The 21,389-nt window shown below is 45.2% G+C and overlaps 1 protein-coding gene across 1 annotated transcript; it reads left to right on the top strand.

Annotated features, from left to right (window-relative positions):
- The first annotated feature begins 9,264 nt into the window (after positions 1-9,264).
- Positions 9,265-13,514, top strand: RRAD (RRAD, Ras related glycolysis inhibitor and calcium channel regulator). The gene is made up of 5 exons (XM_021548756.3): positions 9,265-9,452; positions 9,799-10,136; positions 10,268-10,341; positions 10,920-11,124; positions 12,644-13,514. The coding sequence occupies exons 2-5, from the start codon at positions 9,803-9,805 to the stop codon at positions 12,919-12,921; spliced, it is 891 nt and encodes a 296-aa protein (XP_021404431.1). The 5' UTR covers positions 9,265-9,452; positions 9,799-9,802; the 3' UTR covers positions 12,922-13,514.
- Positions 13,515-21,389: the final 7,875 nt, after the last annotated feature.

Genomic DNA, 21,389 nt, shown 5'->3' with positions numbered 1-21,389 from the left:
TCTGCCCGCAGCTCTCCGGGCTGGGATCTGCCCGCTGGGATCTGCCCGGTGGGATCTGCCCGCTGGGATCTGCCCGCTGGGATCTGCCCGCAGCTCTCCGGGCTGGGATCTGCCCGCTGGGATCTGCCCGGTGGGATCTGCCCGCTGGGATCTGCCCGCTGGGATCTGCCCGGTGGGATCTGCCCGCTGGGATCTGCCCGCAGCTCTCCGGGCTGGGATCTGCCCGCTGGGATCTGCCCGGTGGGATCTGCCCGCTGGGATCTGCCCGCTGGGATCTGCCCGGTGGGATCTGCCCGCTGGGATCTGCCCGCGGCTCTCGGGCCGCCCGGCCGGGCCGGCCCCGCTCGGCAGCGCCGCGGGCTCCGTGGGACAGCTCGGACAGATCGAGCAGAGCCGGCCCGCGGGGAGCGGGGAACGCGGGGAATGGGGACGGGAAATGGGGACGGGGAATGGGGACGGGGAATGGGGACGGGTCCCCGGCAGGTGGAGCTGCGCTGTCGGCCGGGAGCCGCAGGTTCGGCCGCGGGAGCGGCTCTGCCGGGCACGGCCAGCCCCGGGGCACAGACACTGCCCGGGCACCTCTGCCGGCGCCTTTGGCCGGGCTCATCACCCTCATCCGGGATCCAAGGCATCATCCTGCTGGGTCAGATCGGATTTTCCGCTTGCACTTGACCAAATCCCTTCAAGAGCAAAAAATCAGTGTATGCTATCCACAGCAGCTCTTTTCCTGCATATAGTGATGGACTGTTCTTACAACAGGATGTCTTTTCCATTCATAAAACCTCTCTCTCTCCTTTTTTTTTTTTTTTTTTTTTTTTAAGCTGACATAGTTTCAGCTGAACTGAGACACAATTTATTTCAGCTGACATGGTAATTATTGAGGCATTCCATTTTAATCTGGGTGATGGTTAGTGAAATCCACCATAAAATCGTTTGTGGCTTTAGTCTTTGTAGAAAAACCTCACAAATACGTAATAAATATGGAGAAATAAACAGAAACAGTATAGATTGCATTGTTATTTTCTATCACAGCTAATCAAGGGAAGCCTATACATCAACATGACTTGATGGTGCCACGATGACAGACTCATTTCTCCAATGAACCATTTTCTTCTTATATGGCAAAAAAGCACTGCATCTGTATGAGATCATACAGAAAAATCCTCCTTCCTGTAAAAAACTATATTCTTTTTTGTTGCCTAGCTACGTGCTGCTGTTACCTTAGAAGGCTGTAGATTCATGTGAATGATTCTGGTGGAGCTGTTGTGCTTGAACAGAGGAGTGATGCAAATTTATAACCCTTGTAAAGATATGAAAGAAAGGGCTGAGTGTGAAAGAAAGGCTTTGCAGCAAAGCAATTTACTGTGTATGTCATATTCTTTTATGACATTAATTGTTGAATAAAGACCATTTCACCCCACGGCCGGGGTACATGAGCAGGCAGAGACTGACTGACACACACTTGATGTTTTTAACATGAGAGTCTGATGCCAAGGAAACCTTTGCCTGGTTCACGTTAATTACTGCTGTGAGTAAATGCAGAGGAGGGAAAAGAATGTTGAGACCTGATTCTGATCTCATTTCCAAAACTGTGACATGGAAAAATGCCATGAAAAGCAACCAATGTGATGAATTTCGTTAGCAACAGAGAATGGGATTATCCAAGTCTTTCCTTGAATATAAGCAGCTTTGATGACTTGGGAAATTAAGAGCCTAAAGCCCAAAGGTTTTCATGGTAATGTGCCTGTCAAAAAACCCTCTGACTGGAAAATCTTCGTGCATGAGACGTGCAGGGGTTGGGAGCTGAGCAATCACTGCCTATCACTTTCCCACTTTCTCACTGACTGGCAGCTCAGGATGCCCGAGTGAGCTGAGCTGAGCTGAAAGCCTCACTGAGGACTCCAGGATGCTGCTATTCCCTAAATGTGGGGGTTTGCCTCTGGGAAGATGAACAGGGAAATAAAGTTATTTCTTACCTGCTTCATTGTGACTGGTTTGGGTGTAGGATGTCGTTGATACACATCATGATTTTGCAGTTTTGTTTCTAGGACTGACAGACTTCTAGCACTGGAGATTTGATTCAGATTTATCTAGTTAGGGCTGGCTTCCAAATTAAGATCTGCATTTGCTTTCACAAGATAACATTTTTCAAGTCTACTGCCTATAAGCCCCTTTATATAAGAAACAGACTTCATACCATTCTCTTACCTCAGTCTAGGCTTGTGCTTGCTCTCTGTATTTAATCATGAGCCTAAACACTGACCAGTTAATATTTTTTTGAGAGAGAGTGGTGGATAATGAAGCATATTTTGATTATAATAATGACATAATTTCTCAAGAATAGAATCAGAAAGAAATTCGGCAATTTAAAATGGAAAAAAAATTAAAAGAGAATTCTTTTAATTCTAGTATAACTCTACAAATAGAATTTAGAAGGTTTTTACCAGAATGTCATGTACAGCAGCAGAGGTAAAGCAGGAAATGTGACATTCAAAAGAAGTAGAGGTTCCTTTTACTGCTAGGATGCAAATATGGAATTTGCCAAACTCAGCACATTCCAACTGGACAAATTCTGAGTTTTTCCTGGAAGAGATGATAATATCTCTCACATCCAAATTCCCACACACTTTACATGGGTGATTCCACCCACCACAGGAAAAGACATCATAAATTCTGCACTGGCTTATAAAGAAGTACAAAGCTTTTCCAATTCAAATTCCTAAGTCTTTCCTGTGACTGTGAGTTTTTGTCCCTACTTCAAGGTTTCATTTCTTGAAATGTAAAGAAAACGGGGTTTCCCCTCAAAGGAGACAAGAGCAAGCTTTGTCCCCCAAAGCAGATGGGCAGCTCTGCTTGATTCTGCCCCCACAGGTCCCCACCAGGAGCTCACGTAATGTACAGTGATTCTCAGCCTTGCAAATGCACCTTTGGACACAGAACTGAAGGCACCTGTGTAAAAAAAGATACATTAAATATTCCCTGCCCCTTTTTCCTTACCTGGCACACAGAAGAGGGCAGCACGGCTGAAGTTTCACTCGATATTGCCATAAAAACTCTAAGTTGTGTTTCTGCCCTGTGTCCTTTCTCAGCAGGGCATCCTTGCACCTCTGATTGCTGGAAGCCTCCTGGGTGTTTCCCCTGAGGTTCACAGGGCTGCTCCTCTTATGGACTTTCAGTCCAGGGAGACTTTTCTTTCTCCACCTGTCATTTTAATGGAAATATCTACATTATGACAACTCTATCCAGATTTTCAGAGCTGCTAACTGGCAACTTTTGAAGACTCTGTCCTGCAGGTGTATGGACAAATGTGTTCTGTGGGTTAGCAAGGGTGACTTTAGGCTGCTTGCTAGCTATTAAATGCTTAGCACCTTAATAAAATCAAAGTAGGTCTGCAAAAATATTAGTGCTCAACTGACAGTGTAGGCAGATGCTAAGAATTCTTGGGATTGACAAAGAAAGCAGAAAGCCTCATTATCTACAGTGAAAGTCCACAAGAACATATAGTTTAAATAATCCATGTTTCTAATCTGTACTTGCTGTCCCCTAATGTCCAAAATGATGCATTAGTTAAGACAGAGAAGGGCAAGCAGGGATTCATGTTTATACATGGAGTGAGGAAGTCCAGGTTCCTAAGCCACAAGAGAAAACTACTGCAGAAAGCCATAAAACCACAGCATGTGTAAAGGAGACACGAGGGAAATCTTATTTTCTGCTTCACCATACAGTAAATGGGGGTGGTACAGGGTATTGAAAATCTACATGTGTTAAAAAACAATTAGAAAAAAAATGTAGAAAAATCCTACATCAAGAGCCTTTGGTGGTTGTGTGTATGTGTGGAGTTTTAATTGGGTTTATCATGTTCTTATTGTCCATTCTTCTTTAGATATCTCCTACAGACAGTTGCTGGAAACTGGCTGTAAGTTGAGTCTGACCCAGATGGCTCCTGTAATTTGTTATTGTAAATAGACTCATTCCTCTTGCCGGGAGCTATTGCTGGCCAACAGTAAATCTTCCTTTCTCAGTTGCTTCCTTAGCACTATGTAATTCTCAGTAGGACAGACAGCCACTTTGCCCACTCCCTAAACCAACTGTCTGTAAATTCAGAATCATTTTCATGGTCTCTGAATTCCAGGTATTTCTCATGGAGGGGCTCTGAAATCCCCACCAAGGAGAATACATCATGCAGGAATTGTAAGGGGATATTTAGCATTACAGTCACGGAGGGATGATGTATGTCACACACACTGGCTATGACAGGTTGAATTCTGAAAAAGAGGAATTAGGGGTGATTGAAGAAAACAATTATGGAAATGTCTTAGGTCATGTTCTGCTTTTACTCTGCACTTGAAATGCAATAGGGGCAAGCAGCTGACCACATCCAGTACGTGCTGTGAGCCAGGGGGGTCCCAGGCTCTGCCTCCAGCAGCCGGGGCAGCAGGAGCTGAGAAGGAAACCTGAAAAACGGAAATAACTGGGGGTCTGAAGTTAAATGAAGGCAGAATGCTTTCCCCAGGTATACCCCAACATATGTTAGCAGTTTACTAGCAGAATGTGGGAAGGAAGCGGAGAAACTCCATGGGCACAGTGAAATTGGAGCTGCCCCTTGTGCAACTCCTTTTTTCCGGGGCTGTGATTCACCTGGTTCCACTGGTCACCAGCTTATCCAGTACTGGAAGTTTTGTAGCTTATTCAAAGCAGTGAGAAAGTCAGAGCAGCTGAAAGATGAACCACGTTTCCAGTTACTCTTGTCCCAGGTTTTTTTTGCACTCATTTGCAAGAGTTTAAGAAAGACAGGCCTTTGCTTTACATTATGAGCCGTGGACTTAAAATGTGCCTATTTTATCATTCTCTACCTGAAAATGCAAACAGTTCTGCATTCTTTTGTGGTGATCTTTAGAATTTCTGGTCTGGAGGTGAGAGGAAGCACAGCAACCATGAAAGGCTTATTAGTTTTGTAGCTATAGCAATGGATTTAGTCGGGCTTCTGCTTGCATTTCCCCCTTGGCACTCTGCGTGAGCTTTCTAAGCTGTATAGATTTCTATTGACTCCAAAGCTCATATTTCCAAAATTATTGTTTCAGCCCCAATTCATGGCTACCACTACTCGATCAAATATATTACCTGCCATTAAATCCAAGAGTAATTATGAGGGAAAGCTTGGCCCCTGGCTGAAAGGTTGTGCTGCCTTCCCTTGGCAGCATCCCGAGGCAGGGTCAGCGTGGATGTGACATTTGTCACTTCCCACAGAGGAGTTTGTGCAGGGCTGAAAGCTCCACCTCTGCTGGTTATTGTACAGCTCAAACAGCCCCTTGCTTTTACCCCATACATTAACTGCAAGACAATGGAATATAAATAAGCCTCACGTGGAAAGGTCTGATACAGACTGAACCAGTTAGCCCAGGGCTGTTCAGCTCACACTAATCTGTGATTTTAAGGGTGATGGTGAGGAAAACTTGATACCATATTTGCACTATATCCTACTTTTTGTAGGATAAGGAAAAAAAAAAGGTTTTTCGTTTCCCTGTACCTCTAGCTCTCTTGCTTAGGTTAAAACCCAACATATTTTATGCTGCTGCCTCTGTCTCTTCTCCCAGTGGCCTGTGTGTCAGTTCTGTCATAAAAAATAATAATAAATGCTGCTATTTCTTTCTCAGTCCAGGTATTTGGCAGGTAGCCAGGCTCAGGCTTCTGCAGGAGTAATGCTTCATGTAATCTGGCAACAACAGACACTTGTGGGTATCTCTGCCATTTCCATAGAAATAACTTCACCCACATAATGGCTGATTAATTAGACTTGAGCAGTGCAGATTAAGTTGAAAAGTAAGGAGGAGAGAAACCCACAACTTCAGTGTAGAGCCACACCGAGAACAATGCTGACCCCCAAACCTCACTGCTGCTAATCCAGCCTTCGGAATGTTCAAAATATTCCTATTATTCCTAATCAGTTGTGAAAAAAATCAGATGTAAGACAGCAGCAACCCCAAAAACTGGAATTCAGTAATAATATTAATTTGGTGTAAAAAATATAAATGCTCTTTATAATACAGCATTTGACCTTGAACAAACACTGATGAGGAAGAATCACATAAAGTACATTCAACCTCCAAATATTTCTTTTTTAACTTGAAAATTCAAAGGGGAGGGTGTTAGGTGTTAGGTTTTACATGTTTGGTTTAGTTAAGTTTTGTTTAGTTTAACTTAGTTTATCAGTGCACCCCCTGCAAAGTTGTGCTTGTCATTAAGACCATGAAATGCCCCCTGCAGCTAATACAGAATAAAGGAACTCCTTTGGTTTTGTTACCCCAGGAAGACATAACTGGAAAAACAGGATCAAACTGCATGTTTTGCATTTTCCAGGTGATGAAATGTACTCAGGCCGAGAGAGCGCACTAGAAATGAACACTGGCACTTCTCAAAAGCTTGAGGAACAGTGAGAGGGAAAAGAAACAGAGAAAGAATAGAACAGGAAAGAGATAACAGAAAAAAAGAAACTGGGTATACTACAACAGTGAAATACAGAAAAAAGCACCTTGAGCGGAAAGTCTGTGAAATGAGGAAAATTAAAATAATGCAAAGATGAAAAGACAAAAATTGTAATATCCTTTTCAGAGAAAAGTAGAAGCTAGAACAATAGAAATTAAGGGTAGAAAAGAACAAGTAATGGAAATATTTTTAAATAGAAATAAGTTCTAGTTCATCTGTTAGAAGCAGGGTGGCACAAAAGCAGAAATGGAGAGCAGGTGAGAAGGAGATGATCTTAAAGCCCTTCAAAGAAACTGCAAGATCACCATTTGAAGCCTGTGAACTCATATGCATCCCACTGAAATCAGTGCCACAGTAATGTGTACATGAAAATACAATAATTACAATAATTACCAGCAAAGAGGAAAAATACAGCAATAATTACCAGCAAACTGAACTACCTGCTATGTGAAGAGACATGTTGTTTCTCAAGTGATTAACCTGAATTATCAGATAATTCCTCCCAGCTTCACAGAACCTCTGGCCCTATTAAGATCAAAGGAGGTGACCCAGCTGGTGATCCCTGTGATGCCCCAGGCAGAGGGGAGCAGGAACAGCCTTGGCACCGTGCTGCTCATCCCTCCAGGAACCAGCACAGTCCAAAGCCATCTCACTTTCCAGTAAAGGACACTCCAAGAGCCAGATCCTGTGACCATGGTGGTATTCTATAGCCCAAGTTAATTCATTACTTGTACCCGGGTGCTGGCAAAATAGTCCAGTGTTTGTCATGGAATCCTGAATTTTCTGTATGATTTCCACTGGGTATAATTTTCTTTTCAGTCCCTTTTCCTGCTGAAACACTGTTTTCTCAAAGTTTTTATTCATGACTTTCACATCTACCTTTCCTGATAGTTTTCCTGCAAGTGGTCTATCTCACATTTACATAATGAAAATACTCATAATTCTCATCAGCAAAAGGCTTGGAATAAAATGCAACTTCTTTAAGTTGTGTCAATGAAGTCCCTATTTTTAGTGTGTTTCCAATCCAATAGTGCTCTATGTGGCACAGAAGTGGCACTGTCTCTTTGGTTCTGTTGCTTCTCGGATTTCTCTTTTTTCACACAGAAAATAATTTTAAATACCCCCACTCCCTATGTCACTTTCTAAAGTGTGACCCTGATACAGTAAAGGTATGCAACATAGTCTGGAGCAAAAGACATAAAAACTCCCTGAGAATAGTTTCAGGTGACAATTTTAGGCAGAAACTCCCCAAGTTTTAAGGAAGTCAGGTGAAGACCAGCCATATTCTAGAAGTATATTTACATAATTAATTGTCTAGAAATCTAGAATGATCAAGGCCACTTGGCAGATTCCAGTTTGTCCAACCAAAGTAACCACAGGGTAGTTCCAATGCTACCCATAATTAATTTAACATATGGTTCCAAACGCTAGCCAGAGGTTTCTAACCCAGTTCAGTTAGCTGAAGCATGCACGTTTTGCCACCAGACTCTGTCTATTTGAACTGACAAGGCTATTTTGGTTGCTGTTTTGTGAGACAGGCAGGGACAACTTGCTGCAAGCACTTGATGATCTTTAACTACACATTAACACTCCCAAATGCAGTTTATCATTGCGAAGCGGCCAAAACCACCCCAAAAGTGTAGACTGGAGAATTATAATTGGCTCCTGAAAATAACAGGATATTCACCCACTAAGCCAAATCGCACAGTTTTCTTTCCCTTACTTTGTTCCCTACATCTTTATCTTCGTTTCCATCACCTCCCTCCCTCTTGCCTTCTTTAACCTTGTTTCTGCCGCTGATTTGGAAAGCCTAGAAGTGACACGCATTTGATGGCAGCCGTCGCTGTCCAGAGTCACCGGGATTTTCCCGCTCCGCTGGGGCTGTAATCTTTCGGGAGCAGAGGCCGGGGCTATTTTGGCCGCACAATGTCTGACATGTTTCGGTTGCTAGGTGAACCACAAACTGTATACACGGCGCCGGGTGAGCCATGCGGGAGACGAGTATAGTTATCTGCTGAGTCCTTTCTTCACCCGATCACATGCGCATGACTGTGCCACTCATGAGATAAGACTTTCACTGTCTCGCTTTGCTGCTCAGGTGAAAGCGAGAGGAGAATTTGACCTTTATGTCGCCGCTGGCCTCTCGGGCCGCTCACCCCGCCCGCGGGGCCGCGGCACGGCCGCGTGTGCGTGTGAGCCGCGCACGGGCGCTGCTCCCGAGCGCCGGGAGAGCCGGCCTGGGGATGCAGGGTGCGGCTGTTCCCCCTAACACTGCTGTACACGCCAGGGGTACGCCCCAGCTCCCGCCCGTGACAGAGCCGAGGGAGGCTCCCTGTGCGCTCCGTGCGCTCTCGCACGGGCTGGGAAGGGAAACGAGGGACACGCACAGCAAATGCTGCGGGCATTGCACGGGGGGCAGCGGGAGGGGGGCGCCGGGCGGCGGGGCAGGGCAGGGCCGGGCCGGGCAGGGCAGGGCAGGGCCGGGCAGGGCAGGGCAGGGCAGGGCAGGGCCGGGCAGGGCAGGGCCGGGCAGGGCAGGGCCGGGCGGTGGGGCAGCCCCACGGTTTGCACAGCCGCGCTCCGGGGCCGGCGCTCGCTTCCCCCCGCGCTCGCTGCCGGCAGAGCCGCACCGACGGGCGGGACCCCCGCGCTGGCAGCGGAGCGGAGCAGATCGTGCCTGCCCCCACCCCCGGGGGCTCCCGCCTCCTCCCGGGCTCCCCGCGCCGCCGCCGCCCCCGCGCAGCGCGGCGGAGCCCGCGGGGACGGCGGCGCTGCCGAGGATGCGCTGGCGGAGCGCCCGCCGAGCGTCACGGCGGGGAGGGCCCCGCGCCTCCGCCGGGACATAAAGAGCGGCGCGGAGCGCGGTGGCGGCAGCAGAGCTCGGGGAGCTCCCGCGGCGGCCACCGGGAATCCCTCACTGATCCCTCAGCGCGCCCTCACCGCGCCCTCGCTCCGCGCAGCGCCCCGAGGTAAGTGTGGCTGCGGGGCCGGGGCTGTGCGGGGCTGGGGCTGCGAGGAGCCAGAGCTGTGCGGGACTGGGGCTGTGCGGGGCTGGGGCTGTGCGGGGCTGGGGCTGTGAGGAGCTGGGGCTCGGGCTATGCGGGGCTGGGGCTGCGAGGAGCCAGAGCTGTGCGGGACTGGGGCCGGGGCTATGCGGGGCCGGGGCTGTGCGGGGCTGGGGCTGTGCGGGGCTGAGGCTGCGAGGAGCCAAGCTGTGCGGGGCCGGGGCTGTGCGGGGCCGGGGCTGTGCGGGGCAGGGGCGCTGGCGGCCCCGCTGTGCCGCAGCCCGGGCTGACAGGCGTGCCCTGCCCGCAGCCCGATGACTCTGAACCGCGGGGACAAGCGGCGCGGCAGCACGCCGTTCGCGGCGCAGCAGCACCTGCACCGCCGCAGCATGCCCGTGGACGAGCGCGACCTGCGGCCGCTGCCGCCCGACGAGCTGTCGGGCTTGGTGCGCTGCACCTCGTACAGCCCCGGGGGCGAGCACCGCCAGAGCTGGGCCTCCGACTCCTCCGACTCCGTCACCTCCTCGGGCAGCGACTCGGACGGCAGCCTCTACAAGGTGATCCTGCTGGGCGAGCACGGCGTCGGCAAGACCAGCCTGGCGCGCATCTTCGGCGGCGTGGAGGACTGCGCGGACGCGGAGGAGGCCGGTGAGGGCACAGCGAGCGCGGAGGTGCCGGGGACACCCGGCTCGGAGCATCCCCTATTGCGACCGGCAGGGATGGAGGAGGAGAATTTCTTTTGCTGAACTTTTTTTAAAATTTTATTTAATTCTCCGTAGGAAATACATACGACAGATCAATTATAGTTGATGGAGAAGAAGCATCTCTCGTGGTGTTTGATATATGGGAGCAGGTACTTAAAGCTCTTTCCTCATGCTTTTGCTTTATGGCTTGGTCTGTAGTACTCTTAAGAAAAAAAAAGTAGAAATGGAGCAACTATGCCTTTTTGTTCAATCAGATAAGTGACATTAAAAATCAGAATTCATACTGGTTTTTGTTCTCTCTGCAATTAATTTCTTGTAGCTAGGCAGGCAGTTTAAAACCCTGAATAGAGCTGAGTGAGACTCTCTTAAGGCTTTGAATAACCGCTATCTTACATGAGCAGCCCATGGAATTGCTGTAAAATTAGAGGTTGTCAATCTGATCAGTGCAGATCTGATATTACTTCTAGAAACAAGAGAAATTTCTTTTGTTTTGTATTTTAAATAACAAAATATTTGGAATTTTTAGGAGATTGGCTTACTTTTACCTATTATAATAAAGTCAAAAGTAAAGTTAATTATTAGAGCATAAAGGTAAATTATTATTATTGCTTATTTTTTATAATAAAGCTAAGAAGATAATCTTTAAGGCACTTAGAGTAATAAATCACCACTCAGTGTTGGATAGATTTTTCAGCACAATAAATCCATTTCTTGTCTGTTGTTTCAGGATGACAGCCAATGGCTCCAGAATCACTGCATGAAAATGGGAGATGCCTATATTATTGTCTACTCAGTGACAGACAAAGTTAGTTTTGAAAAGGCTTCTGAGCTAAGAATCCAGCTGAGAAGAGCAAGGCAGACAGAGGATATTCCTATTATCCTTGTGGGAAATAAAAGTGACCTGGTCAGGTCCCGGGAGGTCTCCGTTGATGGTAAGAGACACTGAATTTTACAAGTGCTGTCTAAAGTAGTAGCAAAGGCTATGCAGGCTCATGGCCAATAGGAATGGTCTGGTTTGATGTAGAAAAATGTGAGATTTGAGGATTGCTGGGGAAATGGAGCCAGCTGGCTGGGGCTGAAGGGCTGGGTACCACCGGAAACACTGGAGATGGGTGTGGGGCAAGATGTGTGGCTGCAGAGCTCTGAGCTGCAGTGGGAGAGAAAAATGCACCCGAGCTGCACCTTCAGCACAGGACTACTGAAGGCAGGCTTCAATTGTGTGGTATGTGTGCAGCAGCACCTGCCAAGCCTGGGCTGTGACAGTCTGAGCTGTGCTCTTTAGGAGACACAGTGCCATGTCACAGAGCCAGGCAGCCTCAGGGCAGGGGATCCCACACAGCCTGTGCAGCCCTTTCTGCTGGAGGTGACTCCATCACGTTTGAGCTGAGCTGGTGGGACCAGGCTCATACAACTCAAAAGTCTTTTTGTGTTCTTCAGCTGTGATCAGTGAGAATCCTCTCATCCAGCTCCAGCTGGCATTTGGGTACTTAGAGCACAGAAACCACTGCCAACACTACAGTCTCAATTCTGCTTATTTAAACATTTTGTGAGGCTTTTTCTTTGGCTGGGTTTTGTTTTGGGGTAGGTTTTTTTGTTTTCCACTGGAAAGAATACTCTGAAACATTGGTGCCTTGATGATGAACCATCTCTCCCTATCTGGTTTGCCATGCTCCCAGTCAATTGACTGGAGTTCACAGACGATTATTTTTTCAGGCTGAGGCAGGGTATGGTTGACTGTTCTAGTTCTGACATCTGTACTTTCTTCAGGTTTACAACTCTGCCATTATTTACCACAGCTGGCTGTGGAAATCTGTGCTGCAGCAATGTTCCAGGGTTAAGTGCTTATGCCCAGAACACAGAACATTTATTTCAAATTCAGCCCTGGTCAGATTCAGTGGTGCACAACGTTGTGACCTCTACTGATGTGTTCAATGACTTGACCTTGTGGCCTGTATCAGCTCTACTTCTACTGGTGTGGAAAACTCACTTGTTACAGCAAGGCAGAGGTGCAGAATTGCACAACAGCTTCCAAATAAACCCCATTTTTTTCTGTACATCACTGTAGGGGGCATTTACCCAAAGTCAGTTTAATGTGAAACCAGGACTCTCTCACTGTTCCATATCAGACTGCAAGCATGCTTCCAAGGGCCTCTCCTACATCAGCTTTAGCCCTTAAACAGCACAGGCACAGTCTGCCTGAAGGACTATTGCTGGCATGTGTTCAATTCCATTGATCGAATGAGATTTCTGACCACAGCACAACAAGACCAAGGAGAGTAAGGGGGCAAAACCATGAAGAGCAAATTTGAGTTTTCCTGTTTTGCAGTAAAAGCTCTTTCATGGCATTGAAGGCACTTCCCTTACTTAGAGCCAATTCCTGTTTTGCTTTTCCGACGGTGTGTGCGAAGAGAAAACGCCTCCCCTGATCTTCCTTTGTGTCTTTCCGTGCAGAGGGCCGGGCCTGTGCCGTGGTGTTCGACTGCAAGTTCATCGAGACCTCAGCCGCGCTGCACCACAACGTGCAGGACCTGTTCGAGGGCATCGTGCGGCAGATCCGCCTGCGCAAGGACAGCAAGGAGGACAACGCCCGCAGGATGGCCAACGCCAAGCGGAGGGAGAGCATCAGCAAGAAGGCCAAGCGGTTCCTGGGCAGAATTGTGGCCAAGAACAACAAGAAGATGGCTTTCAAAGCAAAATCCAAATCTTGCCATGACCTGTCGGTGCTATAGGAGCCCTCAGCGAGGGCAGGCACGCAGGATGAACGAGCCCCTGGCTGCCCGGCAGCGTGTGGATGCTCCTCGTGGTGGAAACAGCCGTGGCTTTTCCACTGAGACTCTCCTTAATGCCTTAAGGTGCTCAAGCAAGTCTGGAAGTTACACTACAGTGCTTCATTGATAAATGGTTTAAGTTTCAGTGTGTGCAAGTAAATGAACTAACTTGAAATATGAGGCTTGACATGCCCACTGTGTACATATGTTCTATATCTTCTTGTCTTGTGGATACCAGAGATGCAAAGATAAGAAAGGATAACTATCACCATAGACTTGTCTCATTTGCAGAGCAAAACTTAAACTTGTACGCAGGCTCGTACACTCTTTTTAAGTATAAAGCAAGCAATGATAAATCTTTTTAAACTTAAATGTGGGGAGGGTGGAGTAGAACCACAGTAGAATGGGAGAAATCAAAGTATATATATATTTAAATACAGAACGGATATGATTTTATTAAGTTAATTTGCACTTCCATTAACTGTTATTCAATTAATTGGTTACTTGTTTACATGCAGATTTTATAATAAAATATTATTTCCTCTTATAATAAACTGTGCTTTTCTCGTAGTGTGGTTAAAGAATGAGAGAACAGTATTTTTATACTGACCTTTTTCCACTGTACAAAATGTTACACATAGACTGAAGATTTCACATGTGATAGAGTTCTGGAACAAGATGAATTGGGAAAATCCTTTGTCCTTTTCTTTAATAGAGGGTTTCTTTAAGAAGTAAACACTGCTTTTACGAACACTACTTCTACAGCTCTTCTTGGGAAGGGAGCCCCTGACCTTTCATATTATTGTTCATCCTCAACCTGGTTCTCATCAGCTCTAGCAGGAGCAGGGCTTTGTATACTGCCTTAGTGAGATTGATGTGCTGTGTTTGTATTGATCAATTGAGCCCGGGAATGTTTGAAGTCCTCTCCTGGCTTGAAGGTCTTGTGTTACAGCCAATAAGCAAATGCAGGAGGTTGTTTTTTTCCTTTTTTGGCAGCAGTATAATTGTCCAATCTACTCCCTCTCCTGTAGATAGCTTCCAGTGGTTTCAAGAAGTTCAAAGCAGGTTGGCAAGGGTATATGAAGGAGTTGTAGGATTCAGTTGTGTACAGTGGCCTTCAGTGCTGCTTTTGTGGCAATTTAGTGTGTTATAACTGGTGTTTTTCCATGATTTTTCCATATTTGCTATTAATGAAGTTAAAACCAAACACACTGCAGTACAATAACTGGGACTTACGGCATTTTATTTATAAATTCTGCTTCATAGGATGCATTCTCTTAAAAATAATCCATAAACTCTGTTCTCAAAACCCATATAACACACATTCCTCTGCCTCTTTCCACTGTCCCTGCCTGAGTTCAGTTCATTAGAGATTGTTCCAGCTGCCTGGGAGCCCAGCTTGTCCATGGCTTTAGAGGGCTGAGCTTTCCCAAAGCTCTGGGAGGCTTCCTCAGGTCTCATAGCTTGGGTTTCCAGAGGTGGGGCAAACAACTCTCCATGGAGTTATCCCAGTGCTCAGGCACTCCTCAGGGAGCAGTGCAGGAATTCCCATGGGGAATGCAAGAATTAGCAAATTAGCAGCTCCTGCTGTGCTGCTGGCGAGCCTGGCTGGTTACATGCCCAGTTTAGCTTGTGTTGCTGCTAACAGGTTGCACTTCTTGTGAAAAGAAGTGTTGCCTTTGTGTTCTGAGTGGTCTAAAGTGAATGATTCTGTCCTGCAGTCAAAGCTAACATTTGCCTGAGCAGACACTTTAATTTGATTTGGCTTTATTTTTCCACTAGCCTTGCTTCCTGGCAAGCTATTTTCTGTTACATATCTATAATTATCTATTATATTTCTATTATTATCCATTTGGGACATCTGAACACTGTCAGATTATGGCACCAGGTATCTCTGGGGGCTTTTAATGTCAGCACCAAAGTAATTGCTCTAATCCTGACAATTCTACAGCCAGAGTACCCAAAATTTGGCACATCCCTATGGGCCAAGTTAATGACAAAGCTGCATTGTGTTGGCAAAGCCTGGGTCTTCTGCTTGCCCTTTGCTTTCACAGTGACCAGGAAAGGACTGAGCTGCCTTATTGATTTATGGGATGAAATCCTGTCCATAATAAATCCAGGAATGGGATGCACACCCGGAGTGTAAGACTGGGTGTTTCACAAAGGGACAATGATGTGTTGCATCACTGCAGCTGCAAAACCTCTGCAAGGCTGTGGTTACCAGCTGTGATTTTGCACACTGACATATAAATCAGATGGTTTTTACTGTTCACGAACTCAAAGGTCAGTTTAGGCCAATTCTTAAGCCTAAGGCATTTCTGAGGAGCTCTAGCACATTCCTAGTGGCTCATTTAAACTGTAGAAGAGAATTAGTATTTTGGATGTATGTCATATAGGGCACTGTGAGACAATAAACTGTGAGTCACTCTAAAGAAACATAGGCTAGTCTAGAACATCTTCTCTCAGTTAATATTGTACAATAAAACTTATTCAAATCCTCATTGTACTAAGTTTTTTCATTCATTTGTTTGTACAGGTATTAGCATAATTCAGCCATGGCTTTTAAGAAGGGGAAGGTTTGTTGTTATTGCAGCTCTGACAATTATCTGCTCTAGACCAAGATCATATTCTATGCTGTAGAAGTATTATCATGAGTACTATTTTGCAGAGATTTTGAAGCTCCTGGAAGATATTTTTCCCAGGAAAACAAAATTATTGGATGCAATTTAGTGGAATTTCCAGCCAGACTTTTTGGAAGTACATATGCAGCACTAGATAAAAACCAGTAACAGGCTAAGATATGTCCCTAAAAATCAAATTTCTTCAAAAGGTTATCTGTATTCTCAAGCATTTGAAAGTCATCTATAAGTTTTTATAATTTGAGATGTTTTCCTGGTATGGTTACTCAGACTCTTGTCATTAATGGGCGAATGTGTCATGTGAAAAATAGTGAGTCCCAGACACCAATGTTTTCTCTAATTATTACCCAAATAGAACAGAATATAAGAAGTAATGTGTGAGTTTTCTCATTTTTTGCCAATGCACATCATTTTTAATTTGGTGAGACAGTTCACACAGTCATTTAATCTTTACTGCTTTCTCTGCTGCTGCCAGCTGAAGTTCCTACTACTGCTAATTGTGGTGGTGGATTCTGTGTTGGCACAAATCCATCTGGAGCAGCCAGTTATTAACAACTACAGTGCAAGGACACTGCCTTTTATGTGTGACACACGTGCTAGGAAAACAAATCAAACCCTCTGTGGTTGCTGTGCTAAACTAGACTCTGTACATTCTTCACCATATGAAAAATGTGAAAAATAGCATTCTTCCACCTGCCAAAACCATGAAGCATAAAATCATGTCACATAAATATAGACAAAATGTTATCTGCTGGGGAAGACTTGGCCAAAAATGAAGTTTTACTCAGAAGCATTTTCTCAAAATAGGAGTAGAAAAAGCAGAGCATGATCTACATAGTAACATTGCATAACATCAGCATTCCTCACTGAGAAGGAAAATACAGTGAGTTGACAGTGATTAAGAATGCAGCATATGACAGAAAACTGGTGAGATGTAGCCCAAAAAAAGTGAGTTAATACTTACTTATATCATGCTGAAATTTACTTCAGGGCTCTTTAATTTTATTGAAAGACAATACAGGTTTAATTTCAAGTGCATCCCACAGACCTGAATGGATCTGCAGTTGCAATCAAAGGTGATGTCTGTGCATTCCAGGAGGTTCCTTTCAGACCTCTGGCCTGTAATGGGCACCTTGACTCCCTCTGTGCACAAGGGAGCACCTGAACACCAATGCTGGTGAAGATATGAATCCCTAAAACTTGAAATAGTGAATTGCATCCACTGTCCTTGTGCTCTATGCCATGGATGTTGAACAGAGCAGTGAAAGAGAGAACAACTCCCAGTTGAATGTCTGCAAATGATGTTTCTGTAGCCACTGTTCAGAATTCAGGAGGGAGTTTTGTTTAACTTAAAAATGTACTAAGGCTTCCTGCACTAGAGGGTGGGAAGCAACCACTTCACCAACAAAATAGTATCAGTTAATACCACAGAAATGTTCTGGCCACTGGTTAAAATGGCAGTTGTATGTCTTGAAGACTTTCCTCTTTCTTGCTGACTTCTCCTCCTCCCCTTTTTTCCTATTTATAAACATGCTGCTGAATTAATCATTAGAAACCAATTTAGGAGCCTACAGATGATTTTTTTTTTCCCTAGTAATTCCCATATTTATCACAAGAAATAAAGAAAATATTAATCTGAATAACAATTTAGGGGTCAGAGACAGGGATAAATAGAATTTGTTTGAAAATATTAATTTGTCCACTCTCCTAAAAAAGCCTCACTAAGTTCTTACATAGGGTTGGAAAAAGGAAAGGATTTGGACCACAAGTGCTCCCGATCAGAACAGTTTGGTAAGACCCAGGAAAATCTCCTCAGCTTGTTCCTGGCAGTAAGACCCATTTCCATCAGCCTCACTTTGTTAGCATAAATTATTATGATGATGTTAGGCTTGCAGCCCCACTGAAGGCTGTGACCCTTTCTTTGGGAATGACAGTTTTCAGCTCAGGAGATGCCTTGGCATAGGGACAGTAATTTTTGCCATGTCTAAATTGGATTATTGTAATGCCTCGTGCCTAACAAAGAGTGGGAAATGCAGCCCTGCAAAAGGAGCTGGCAAAAGGAGCAGAGCACTCCCACACTCCCCCGGTGAAGTGGTGGCCTCAGAAAGGTGGGAATGCCATTGCCCCAAGGCAGAGGGGCCCCATGTCGTTGCCTGTCTCCTGGCTGGCTGCAAAGCTTGTTGGACAACCAAAGAGTCAGCAGCAGGGTGAATTTGGAGTGCTCCACGGGAGCAAACTCTCTATTCCAGTTTGGAATTTGGAGTGCTCCACGGGAGCAAACTCTCCATTCCAGTTTGGAATTGGGAGTACTCCAGAGGAGCAAACTCTCCATTCCAGGTTGGAATTTGGAGTGCTCCAGAGGAGCAAACTCTCCATTCCAATTTGGAATTTGGAGTGCTCCAGAGGAGCAAACTCTCCATTCCAGTTTGGAATTAGGAGCGTTCCATGGGAGCAAACTCTCCATTCCAGTTTGGAATTAGGAGCATTCCACGGGAGCAAACTCTCCATTCCAGTTTGGAATTGGGAGTACTCTAGAGGAGCAAACTCTCCATTCCAGTTTGGAATTGGGAGTACTCTAGAGGAGCAAACTCTCCATTCCAGTTTGGAATTAGGAGCGTTCCACGGGAGCAAACTCTGCATTTCTGGGGGCAGGGACTCAGGGAGCTCCTTGCAGGCGTTGGGGCCACCAGAGCTGAGGGATCTGGCACTGCCTGCAGCTCCTGCCCTGCTCATCCCTCCTGCAGGCCAGGGGTGCCTGGCTGGACTCTCACACACAGGCAGCTTTAAATCCATTATTTTCTCCCAGGCCTGCCCCTGGAATTCAGAGGGGAGAGTCCAGCACTGTCCCTCAATGAAAACAAGAGTGGAGCTGTGGGTATCAGCCAGGTGCTGGATGACTTTCTCACCGATTTTTCAGCTTTGGTGTCTCAGCTGTGGGGCACTTTGTTCCATGCATCCCATGGCAGCTGCAGCTTTATCTCTGCCACCCTGGCACTGCTCTGCTGCTGCCTGACTTCCTGGGAGTCAGCAGCTGCAACACCAACCTGGGCCCCAGCTCATGCTGTACAGAATATTGTCTGGGGAAAAAATGGCACATTTTGCTGCGCTTAAGTCCCTGATTAAGACAGCATAGCTAATTAAATTACTTTCCTCCTGAATGTCAGGGCTGTGGTTGTATTTGCAAGGCAAAGGGAATGGAAGATTTCCAGCTAATCTGTGTATGGAGAAAAGAAAGAAAAACTTATGGAATCCAATAGTCACCTCTCATTTTTACCCTCCAGCCATTTTTTTTCCAATGGAAATAGCTTTGGCTATTGAATATTGTTCTTCTGCCCTCTCACTACTCATGAATTGTTGGATCTCTATCCTTCCTGCCCAGTCCCATATAGAAAATCTTCTTAGAAGTCTAACACATGAAATCTCAGGGAAAACAAATAAAGTGAAAGATATGAGCAATTGCAAAGTTTGCATTATTTTGAAAGGCACTAATAAAAGCATTTTATTCAACAAATCAACATTTCTGTGCAGGGTTTATAACTCACAGTCTACAGCATTTTGGTAGCTTATTAAAGTAAAAAAAAGTTTATGTTATAGAAAACACAGAACTATTAGTCTTCATCAATAATAAATGTTTCTGTGTTTTTCTTGATACTCTACAGCAGACCTAAGTCTGTAGTAGACTGCACAGAAGTAGAGAAAATGGAAACTACAGGACCAGGCTGTTCCAATCTACATTTTTGTCATTAACAATAACAAGCTTTCACTTGTGCAAATAATGACCCTAAACTCATATGTATGATAAATACACAACAAATGCATCTATATGTGGTCATTACTGCTGAACTGCTTTCCTTCCTTTTTTCTTCTTAGGTAGTAATCTAAAAAAATATAACAATGGAGGTCTAAGTTATAGCACAAAAATAAAGAAGCATGAAAACAAGGCAGCAGACAGCAGTGAGTGAGCAAATGATGCCTCCTGCACATCTGTCTCATTTTCAGTGTCAGGTTTTCAGACCCTACATTCTCCACAACATTTATCCAAAGGCTGAACTGGCCAAGTACCAGAGCAAAACTCTTGAACAGCCAAGTCCACAAGCACAAAGATTTAGGCTGCAAATAAACATCACTGTACTTCCTACCTTCCCAGGGATTTCATTAGCAGAATGTCCAGCTCTGTTTAGAAAGGTTTTGAGGGTTCTAGAAAACTGTACATAATATTTTAAAATATATTTGCATTATAAAAAAAAAAAAAAAAAAAAAAATATATATATATATATATATATATATATAAAGTGATATATATACAGTTATATATATAAAAAACTGTTTTTAACAAACAGTTTTATACTCAGCCTTCCGAAAATTAGTAGTAAATTAAATTATTATTTAAATTTTACAGATCTTGGCTTGGCTAGTAACTGGTTCATTTTTCTCTACTGAGTAAATAATTAATGAACAAATCTTTATTATTTCAGTCCCAAAGTAATGCTTTAAACTTCAAGGGTAAGATGGACTAAGTACTATTGCATTTTAACCACAGAAATTGTGAGTTGGTGGACTTTCTCTTTTTTTGCTGGCTTGGATTGGACCCCTTTACCTCCAGTGTGAGTGAGGACATCTCCAGACTTTGAAGTGAGCTCTGCAGTCAAATGTTTTTCCTGCCTTTCTGCTTTTTCATTTCTTTTTGAATGACTACTGCTAATACAGTATTCATCTGAGGAGTCCGATGTAGAGCAGATGTCCAGTCCAAAAGAACAAACCACAGACAAATTTTGACAGGAGTTTGAGTGCTGTAAAAGCAAATTAGTATTCTGAGTGGTAACTTCAGGTCATCCTTTGTTGCAGATAACTCTTCCCTCAATCCTTGGCTGGAGAAAGACTTTGAGTACTCTCACTAATAAATGTATAGTCATTACAGAAAACATGTCAGTATTTTGCAGCTTTGTTTTCATTTAAGAGCTTGTAAGCATTCAAGTAGTCTAAATTTTCAATTTTGTGCTGAGCAGGGTAAGTTTGGTGGCAAGCTTCAAAAATGAAGTATTTCTGTAAAATAACATTTATTTGACATGGAGTTTTCTGGGATTTTTAATTTGGGTGTCACGGTCAGACTGGCCCCGTGCTGGCACCACTGGAGACACACAAGAGGCAGAGCAGGAAGGGGAGCACTGAGGTGAGCTCTGTGATTTTGCACGCCAGGGCAGAGCTGCAGGGTTTGTGGTGCTGGAGCTGGATGGATGGAGGGGACACACAGGAATCCTGCAGGTCCAGGTGCTTTGGGCACCTGGCTCACCCCTGCTGCCAGCTGCTCCCTGCCGAGCTCCACAGCCTGATCCAGGGCTTCTGGGGCTGGGGCAGGATAGGGAAGCAATACAAGCACCACTTGCACTAATTCCTGGTCTCTGAGCTGCCCCAAGAACAGCACAAGGATTGCTGACTTCATCAAGGAGCTGTGCCTGAAGAAGACCAAGTGAAAAGTCCCCAAAGTGCTCTAAGAGGAGTCTGCTGTTCCATGCCATGGTGGGAAAGTTCCTGCATCTCAAAGCATCACCTCCATCCCTCCTACTCTCCTCTCCCTCTTTCCCCCAAGAAAGCTATTTTTTATTCAGATTGTAAAGCTTTGTTTCCAAACAGCAGGATGGAGGTTTAATTAAAACTCCACCTGGTACTAACATAATCCAGCAAAATCCATCCGTTTCAGGAAATAAATCCTTGATGAGGTTGGTTGACCCAGGAGATGAAGTTCAGGCAGTTTTCTGCACCCTTCCTTGAATCATGCTCTATTTCTGTGAG

Source organism: Lonchura striata, chromosome 11 (genome assembly GCF_050655825.1).
Source record: "Lonchura striata isolate lonStrDom1 chromosome 11, ASM5065582v1, whole genome shotgun sequence".
Taxonomy (NCBI): domain Eukaryota; kingdom Metazoa; phylum Chordata; class Aves; order Passeriformes; family Estrildidae; genus Lonchura; species Lonchura striata.
The sequence above is the reverse complement of the archived record's forward strand: the minus strand, read 5'-3'. Positions and strand labels throughout refer to the sequence as shown.